At 39.9% G+C, this 9,763-nt stretch overlaps 1 protein-coding gene across 1 annotated transcript in view; it reads left to right on the forward strand.

Moving 5' to 3' along the window:
* The window catches only part of LOC109297686 (COBW domain-containing protein 1-like), a 59,947-nt gene that overhangs the window by 47,103 nt on the left and 3,081 nt on the right, over window positions 1-9,763 (forward strand). The window contains exon 11 of the mRNA XM_019517660.1: window positions 5,854-5,905. Within this exon, the coding sequence (XP_019373205.1) occupies window positions 5,854-5,905 (52 nt within the window). The remainder of the gene's footprint in view (window positions 1-5,853; window positions 5,906-9,763) is intronic.

Below are 9,763 nucleotides of genomic sequence, written 5' to 3' on the forward strand. Positions count from 1 at the left end.
GTGTTGGTTTCCCCTAAGCATAATCTCCCCTGCTGGCCCCTCGTGGACATGTGCCAGAATAATTCTCTCAAAAAGCTTACCCAGGATCGAGGTAAGACTAGCTGGGCCCTCCTTCCTCCCTTTTTTGAAAATGGGAACCATATTGGCCCTTTTCCAGTCCTCTGGCACCACACCAGAGCACCACGAGTGCTCGTAAAGCCATGCCAGGGGTCCCGCAATGACCTCAGCTAATTCCCTCAGCACTCTGGGGTGGAGATCGTCCGGACCAGCTGACATCCAGTCCCTCCAGAATTTCCCTGACTAGATCCTCACTGACCCTTGGCTTAGGTGCGCCTCCCCTGGGACCTGACGGGGGGCCCAGTGTGGGGGGGCTGATCTGGTCCCTGCTCAGGAAAATGGAGGCAAAGAAGTCGTTAAATAGGTTAGCTTTGTCGCCTGGTGTGATGACCAAATTTCCCAGCATGTCTTGCCCAGTGTGTCTTGCTCTTTCCTGCCATGACTTTGTTGTTAACAATGATATGCTAGGGAGGCTGCCTCTAGAGGCTGGAGTAGCTTCTTTGGTGCTCTCCTGCTTGGCTCCATCCTCTGGGTTTCTCTGTCCCCAGACTTAGTCATCTGGGCTCCCTTCACTCCTCTAACTTAGACCTGCCTCTCCAGGCTTCTCTCAGGATACTTCTCCTTTAAGACAGTCCCCAGGGCTTCACCTTACTAATACACATTGGGGTCCTGCAGACCCTGAATGTACCTTAACATTGCCTTAGGGGCTATAACTGAGGCTTCCAGCCACCCCCATAGTCATGCCTATGCCTCACAGGTATTACTTGGTCACAAATTGGGAGGGGGCCTCCTCGCCCCAAACCAACAAACTTGGTGTCTCAGGCTTCAAGCCTTCCTGACTTTGGCCCTTTTTCTGTGGCTAAGATCCTCCATCCAGGTCCCAGTGGGTGGAGGACTCCTGGGTGTCAATCCCTCTCATTCCTGCCCGGAGCAGGTCCCAAAACAGAGAGAGCCACCTTCATCACCCGCAGCACCCTGTTGGGTGGCCCTGACACCTCTGTAGTAGCAACAAACCAGTCCTGCAGTTAAACACAAAACACTAACCAAACAGTTCCAGCTCAAAATCTCAAAACCTCATCTTGGGTTTCTTCTGTTGCTGCCAGACCCTCACCAAATAGCTATCCTCGGCTCAGCTTCTGGGGGACCATCCTGGCCTACACTGCCCTTTCCAGCAACCACTTTTGTCCAGAGCTCCTTCCACTGTGGCAGCTAGGACCAGACTGCCTGCCCAAGCCCACAGGCTGGGGTTATATTCACCTAAGTCCTGCTTGCTTCCAGTGACCTGACCCACCTCTCTGCCAACAGAGGTGCTGTTGAGTCCCTAATCAGCAGCTCTGCATTCAGGCTGGGTCCTGCTGTTCAATTTAACCAGGCTACACACACCTTCTGCTCCTTGCAGCTAGGTTTTCTTCAAGTGTCACTTGCTTTTGCTGTCCTCAATCCTGCTCTCTTCTCTTCTGTCCAAGTAACAGGGGTCAGGGGCCCCTGCTGCATGCAGTTGTACCACTAAGAGGCTGTAACCTGAAGTTCACTTTAATTCATTTTTTTTGTGTGGGAATTGTACTGTATTGATTATGAGTATTTCCTCAATAAAAAAAATTGTGGCATTTACATTTGACTTCAATAGACCATTATACACCGGAGTGATCTATATTGGAAATACACCTGAGTGATCTACATTAGTTTTCATTTTTTCATATACCTGAAGCAATATTGCCACAAGGAGCACTTTAGTGCAGTAAGAATACCAGTATTCTACAACTACACCAGGAAAGTGATCCTAATATAGAATCAGAACTAGATTTTGGGCCCCACCTTGCCATAAGCAAAATAAGCTGCGTCATACACAGTTTTGCTGGCATGACTGCAGCTACACTAGGGACATCTGCCATCAGAGTGGTGTTAAGGCTGTGAAGAGCTGCAATTCTGATCAGCAAAGCTGGCAGAAAACCTTACGTATGTATATTGGGCAGCAGCCCAATAATACCTTTTCTCTCTTTGAGAAACAATGTTGTCTTAAGACAAAAAAGTCAGACACGTGATAGATCGAAGTGTGAGATGCATAAAAATATTTTACTGTTTTAACCTGGTCCTGTTCAGGGCTTTACTTTTGCTATATTAACATGGAAAAATGGATTTTTGACTAAGCTGGAGTGTAAGTGAGAGACTGTTGAAAGCATTGTTATATTAGCCTCTTTTCCTACGTAGGTGACAGATGAGTCTGAGCCAAAAAATATTTTGTCTCAGATTTCTAAACACTTTACTGACATTGTTGTGAACATTCTTGAAGGCTGAGGCCACAAACTTGGATTCAAATGTTGTGGCAAAGAACAAAAGTTGGACCTTATACAACTTGGTATAATCTGTCTTTAAGGATGGACCAGGTCTGAAGTGGCAGGAGTGTCACATGTTGGGGGTAAGTTGCACTAACAGAGTTGAAAGGGAAGCTGGGACATTTACTTGTTTTAGAAGATACCATAGGTCTTTCTCACAAGGCACACATTTGCTCCTGTGCTGTTTTGTAACTTCAAAAATGTATTTATGGAGGAAGGATTACTTTGATGTTTTTTTTGCTGGTTGCTTTCAGTGATGCTATTCAGGTGATATTAGTTTTCCTTTTCTACAGAACAGTTCGCTTGAGTTGACTTACTGCACTTTTAGAGTATAAAAATGAACACACGTCAAGCCTTTTATTATAATTTGTAACAAGGACACTTGGGAATGTGCATTTTATGGTAGAACTAAAGAATGTCAACTGTCTGTGTATTTTTGTCATTGGGGCACACATCTAACTGGTATATGTTTTGATTAAAGTATGAATAATTCTTTTTTTTTTTTTAAACAGTGGCAGTAGCAAATGTCACTACATTATTCGAAAGGTCCTTTCTCTTAACTTTGGGTAATAAAAATGAAGTCATATAAAATGTATGACACTGACCAGATAAGTAGCATTAAAAACATTGATACTTTCGTCTTCCTTCAACATTAGATTTATTTTGTGTATAGGTGTAAAAAAGAATCAATTATTATCCAGCTGTAAAGGATTAAATTTAACACCCTTTCTGCCAAGAACCTGGTAGGGAGTAATTCATTCCATCCAATAGTTTGCCTACAAGCAAACTTTCCCATCCTTTCTTTTAAACCCATTTTTAGCAAGTCACCCCCCACTGTTCTTCCTAAACCCTTGCAGACGTTTTGTTTTGAAGTGTTCAGCTTCCCTGTAGTTTTATTCTGTGCTGCAAGTGTCAAGGTCTTAAGCTTAAGGAAAATGTTGACTATTTTCATCAACCCTCTTCTGATCAAACCAACCAGTCTGAAAATATAGATCAGTACAAATATATAATCAATATTTTCCTTTAATAAAGGAAAGTCAAAATCTATAATGAATGAATTTGATAGAGAAAATATTTTGGTCATAAAGGCTGTTGGATACCTTGCCTAATCATTGTTTATAAGAGAATCAGCCAGTGATCCCGGTTCTAAATTGCCAGTCTGGTATCTCTAAAAGTTATTCTTTTATTTTCATTACTGCTGCTACAACTTGCTAGATAGACTGTATGATAGCTGTTTCACTTAGACTGCTGCTGTTACCTCTTCCCTGTTCTCCCTGATTTTTCACTTGGCTTTTATCATATTAATTCAACATGCTCTAACTAAAACCATCTCCTGTGTCTGATGCTGTGTATTATGTAAAAGGTTTATATGTATAGATGATGAAAACAGGTATACGTGTGGAGTATTTGTATATGTGCACACTATCTAAAATTGCATATGTATCAAAGTAAGACTAAGCACAAAATTGTTTAATATTAATTGGTTTGTACTGTCCTCTTTCTTAAGTATGTTACTAATCCCATCAAACTGCTCAGCTGCTTAAACTCCCTGTCAGTCCAGCGCTGCAAACAGACTTAAGCTTTTTCTCCCTGCAAAAATATTTTCTCCCAGCACAGAAAAAGAGCTTTACAGCTGTTCAAGGGTTTTATTGTGGAAGAGAACTTACTCTTCTACGGGAAATTAAATCAATTACTTATGAGGAAGATCTGTCTCCTCCTGATCTTGAATGGCTGTCTGCTTCTCTCAGGTGTGAAGGACACCCAATAACCCACAGCCCCCTGTTGTCCCTGCTCAGCAGGAAGGGGGGCATTTGGGTTCTTGTGAAGGGAAGAATGTCACCACTCTTCCCTGCCTCCACCAGTAAGTTGTTCAGCAGTATGGGGAGTGCATTTCCTATGGTGGGAACCCTCCTGAGCCCCAGGAAAGTTGCCACTGGGAAGACTGCCCCCCAGCCACTCTTCAGGTGGCTTGGAGGGGTGCAGGGAATCTTAGACAGGTGTGCCACAGCTGCAACCTTCCTAAGTCTTCTGGAGAGTTGCCACCATAGGAAAGTGCATTCCCCTCTCACTCCTCCAGGTCCACTTGGAGGAATGCAAGGGGCAGCAGGTATCTCTGTTGCAGCAGCAAGGCTCCCCACATGCCTCATGATGGAATGGGATTGGTTTTCAATTGACAGTCTGTTCCTTTCTCAGGCAGGGGAGAGGGCAGGCTGTCAACTGATGAGCTCCCCTAAAGGTTGAGGGTACCCAGGGAGCTCCCTACTCATGCCCCTTGGTGGAAGAACTCACCTATATAGCTCTTCAGCCAGGGGACTGAAATGTACGTGTGCTCCTGCTCCCAGGGCTGTTTCTCTACTAGCTACATTGCAGACATTGCCTTTGTACTGCCATAAGTATTTATGGTGGCACAGAACTCAAGTGCACACGTGCCTTGGCCCTTTTTCATACTGCAAGTGCCTAAATTTGTGAGTGTGATATTTCCTAGTCTTAGCCTGTGCCACCTTTTCACAGCCAATGTCTGTTCGCTTATGGCAGGAGGGCATGGGTACAGCACCCTTGGCTGTTGTACTGTAGGACTGAGCTTCTGAAGCACCAGGAGTGGCAGGCGCCCAACCATGTGGGACAATGGCCTCGGCAACATCTGTAGATGCCAGTGAAGTGGATCATCTGTTCCAGGTGCATCCTGGCATGGTTGTTCTGCTCTAAATATGACATCTGTTTATACCCCAAGACTTTCTAAAATTCTTATTGGCAGAACTGAACACCTGTCCATGGCCAAGGTTGAGAATTGAATCATAAAGTCCACACATTTTTGTGATGTAGTTAACAGTAAAGTGGAGGGATGTGCTCAGATTTTTTTTAAACAAATCTAAATGTTTTTTTGATTGGTATGATACCTGACAGTGGAGCTACAATCTCTTCTTCTGGGTTAAGAGGCACACTTTGTTTCTCTAGTTTATTCAGTTCAATGCCTTTTTTACCAATAATTCTAAACAAAGGGGAATGCATTCCCAAGCATGTTGAACACAGATGTTTCTTCACTGAACCCAGTTTTCATCTGTAAATATTTTTTTCTGTCCTTTACTAAAAACAACAATTGCATACTGTAGCTCTCTGCTACACCCAGGTGATTATTTCTAAATAATAGATTGTGGAATGTTGTTTATTAATTATGTTATAAAGACACTAGTATTCCATCATAAGACATTAACCAGATCAAAATAAAATTATTCCAATGTAAAGAAAAGTTATGTAGTTATATAATCTTAAAAGTTGCTTTAAAATGATGTCATTATTTAGCATGTCTAAATATGTATATTCTGCTTTTCTGCTCCATTCTGATTTTCATTCAGCTAGCTATATCCTTGGTTAATTTTTACGCATTTCTTAAATACACAAAGAATCTAAGAATTTGGATGTGGTGCTCTAATAAAATGCAAGGTTTAAGTTTACTTGTTTTCAGTTTACAGAGAAAGCTGAAGCATGTACAGACAACACATTCACACCTAGATAAGGTAACTATTAGAAGTGCTGCTTCAAAACTTCTGATAATAAAATGAATTGGAGTTCTTGTTGCATGTTAGACACTGCATATTAATCATGTTACTGTATGATTGGAATTAACTAAACAATCACACTTAAATCATATAAGGAATAATTTTTAATATACATGTTATGTGGATGGCTGGGTTTCATTGTAGAGAGATTCTACCAGTTTGTGAGGGTCCAGTGCTCTAGGCAGAGAGGTAGTTAGCTCTGTTAGTTTAAAGTTGATCTTTAAGATACCAACTTGCCGTATCTTCTGCCTAACTTGTTCAGAGAGCTTTTGTAGGCTACAGCCTGCTTTGTCAGATGTTAGGAATGTACTTGCAGAGAGCAGAGATATTGCACAGAAAGGAATAAAGTCACTTATAAATACAAAAGATAGAGAAAGAGGGAGGAAAGATTGCTGTATCTCCAATTTCAGTACCATCTGGAAACTTGCTTATAGATTTTACCATTATTCTTACCTAACTTTCCTGTACTATGAACAGAGGTGACGTTTATTTTTCCTATGTTCATTTCTAACCGTTTTCCTGTTTGAAATGACCATCTCTAGCACCCCTTAATTCCTTTTCCTAATCTAGTTTTCTGTATAACCCCAAAATCACCACTTTGTTCTGTTTTCTAGTAAACAGTGTTGGATATTAAATGTCAAAAATCTGTGTACTGCAGTACCGTTTATAAGTAGTATTTCTTTCCCCATATGTACTACTCTGCTTCCCTTCTGCACTTTCCTATACCTTATCCATTCTACCTATAGGAGGAATACAAGTGTTCATAAAGTGTTGTTTATCCATGCAAGATTGCAGGGAGAAATGCAGTACATTGCATGCTGGTTTTGTTTGAAAGTTTTTTGTTCTGTGCCAGTTTAATGCTGGTAAATTGTTAATTCTGGTTTTTGAGGTTTGCATCCATGTAAAGTTTACACAGTGTATTTTTAGCATATTCAAAGAAGAAACCACTATGAATCCATGTAAATATGACTTGTATTTTGTGGGTTCTTGCTTCCAGTGTACTGTTTACCTCATTTAATGAGGAAGGGGAAAAAGTGCTGCCTCAGTTGAAACATACTGCACAATGAACTTTTTGGTATCCCACCAGTATGAGTAATTAGGGTTAAAAAATATACAGTGGATTATAAAATTTATATTTACTTGAGTCCCAAGAAACAAAATATTTTTGCGAACTAAGGATATTTTTTTTCAAAAATATTTATTCTGGTATCCACTGCTTTAATAAGGTTCAAAATATTTTTCCTAACAGGGTTAAGGATAATGACATTTACTTCAAATGTGGTACATACATTTTCTCTCTTTTGGAGCATGTGTGTTCTAAAATGTATTCTAAATTCTAATTTTTAAATAGGATTTTTTTCGCTGTTTTTGAATGTTCATGTTATATTTCTCTTCTGCTGAAGATGCTGTTTGCCTACATAATTTTTCTGTTTAAAATATAGGGTTTTTTGTAAGGATAACATGACTGGCATTCTGGTTTCTATCTGGAACAATTAAAATCCTTGATGCCCTAGTGTATGTTACTCTTTTTGAGACCTCTCTCACTTTTGTTGCTTAAGAAGAAAAATACTTCCTTCATATGTAGTTTACTTTTCATTTGAAGATTCTAAATACAGTTGGTGTCAAGGGTGACAATAATATAATTATTGAATTATATTAAGTAAATACCTGCTAGAAGACTTTACGAGTACCAGACTTTCCTTAACTCTCAATGAGATTAATGGGTCTAATTTTTGGTCATGGACAGTTCTTCAGTGGGACCCATTATAGTCTAGGATCAGACTGTATATGTTGGGAGAGGTGAGGGAAAACGTCTTAAGGAAAGTTATAACATACACCAGTTTTCATGATTATATAATGCCATGAAAGTCTTTGATGCATACATTTCCTAGAAGGGTTGCAAAGCTTAAATGCAATAGCACTGTGCCAAGGTGGGAAAATTTAAAATAAGGCAAATTAGCAGACACGGAAACCAAAAAGGGAGAAAGAAAACTTCAGGAGTTCTTAGGTGGTCAGGGCAGGGAGCAGGAGGTTTGCCTGACAGAAGACAGCTGGGACCATTCCTCTGGAACTTGGGCTAAGATTATTCTTGTAAATAGCATACTTTCTCTCTGCTCACCCTGATCTCTGCTCTTTCTGCTTATCTTCAAAATATATGTTAACATCTTGACTGTATTTAATTGTTACCCTTTTTCTTCCTGTAATGATCCATCTTGTTGCATACTTATTCTGTGAATCTCATCTAAAACAATGTAACCTTAATATCTTGCTTTCCTACTGTGGAATTGCTATCTTCCCAGTTATTTGGTATATTGTATTGGCTGGAGGATGGTGTGATTTGTTAGTAAAGTAACTGACAAGCAGGTTTTGACTCTGAATTAGTTTTTCTGCCTTAACTTCCTATGGCTCATCTGTAAATTCTGCTAAATACCTTGTCACAAGGACATGGAAAAGGAAGAAAGAACCACAGAGGTCTGTGTTTTCCAAGGAGGTCAGGCAGATCAGGACTTTACTAGTGAACTTCTGCATTTACTTTGGACCTTTGACAGAACCCCTAGCTTCTAAAAAAGCAGCTGTGCTGAGGGAGCTGTATGATGGATGTACGGGAACTGTCCCCTCACTTGTTTCTGCATTGTGATGATACAGAGAATTAAAGGAGTCCCCATTTTCTGTTTAAGTACAAAACTTGCAAAATGTTCTTGCACCTATCAAATAGTAACATATTTGCAGTGAGGTTTGTTGGGATGGTAGTTGTTTAGAGAGGGATGTGCAGAAAGGTGACTAGTGGGACCCTGTTTTAAAAAGCAGTTCTGGAAAGGCTCATTTTGATGTATACAGTATTAAAGAAAATTAGGTAATTTTCTTAGGACTTAATGTGTGTTAAACTTGGAAATGAATTGCAATTATTACAGTGAAAAATAGAGGAATTTTACCTGTTAACTGCAAATCTCAGTATGACCTCAGTATGTTTCTTTCTTAATTGACTCTGAAGTGAATATTCCCTTTCTATAATGAATACTTAAACTTAAGTTACCCTTAAGCTTATGCTTAGCAACAATTTATATTTTGTAGTCAGTACCTGTATAAAAATGAAATATTTTTTCATTCACATTCGTGTTCATATTAAAGTACAATAGCACAACAACTTCGAAGGCATAGTAGAAAAAGATAAAATGCAGTGCTTCCTGAAGTTTATAGGGGAGGTTGCAACTTTGCATTATTAAGGAAATGATTATTGTTTCTGTAATGTGGGGCTGCTTAACCAGCATCCTTGTTCTCAGTAGGAAACTGTATGAGTTCTTTTGTTGTTCTTCTTGCTTGTTTAACACTCTTTTAAGAGGGTTATTGAGACAGATGAAATGTAAATGAGAGCAGGGGATTTTTTCACAATTGGCTACAAGGTCTTGTGGAGGCTAATAGCTGCTTATTGCCTTCATTTGAAGGGTCAATAAAAGCAGTTACTGTGCCTGTGAAGCATACTGGACTTAAATGCCCCCCTCTCATCCCCCCCCCTCCCTTTAACTACTGGTGAACAAAATGTTAGCATCTGCTTGTTTTGCTGAGTTAATTCATTGTTGAATAAACATTTAGACTTGCTACTTTAGTTGCATTTTATTTTTCATTTACATTTTATACATAATCACTTACCACTTAAAGGCTATTAATATAGTGCAAAGACTGGGAGTCTCTTAAAATAGCCCCCAAGAGTAAATTTTCTTTGTTGGACTTCAAATGAAACATTATTCTTAATATTGACCAGCAGAGTCTCCCTATGCCTGACGAAGGGTGTTTGTGCTCAAAAGCTGACAAAGAACT

The sequence above is a fragment of the Gavialis gangeticus genome, unplaced genomic scaffold (genome assembly GCF_001723915.1).
Source record: "Gavialis gangeticus isolate Ggan-Ray unplaced genomic scaffold, GavGan_comp1, whole genome shotgun sequence".
Taxonomy (NCBI): Eukaryota; Metazoa; Chordata; order Crocodylia; family Gavialidae; genus Gavialis; species Gavialis gangeticus.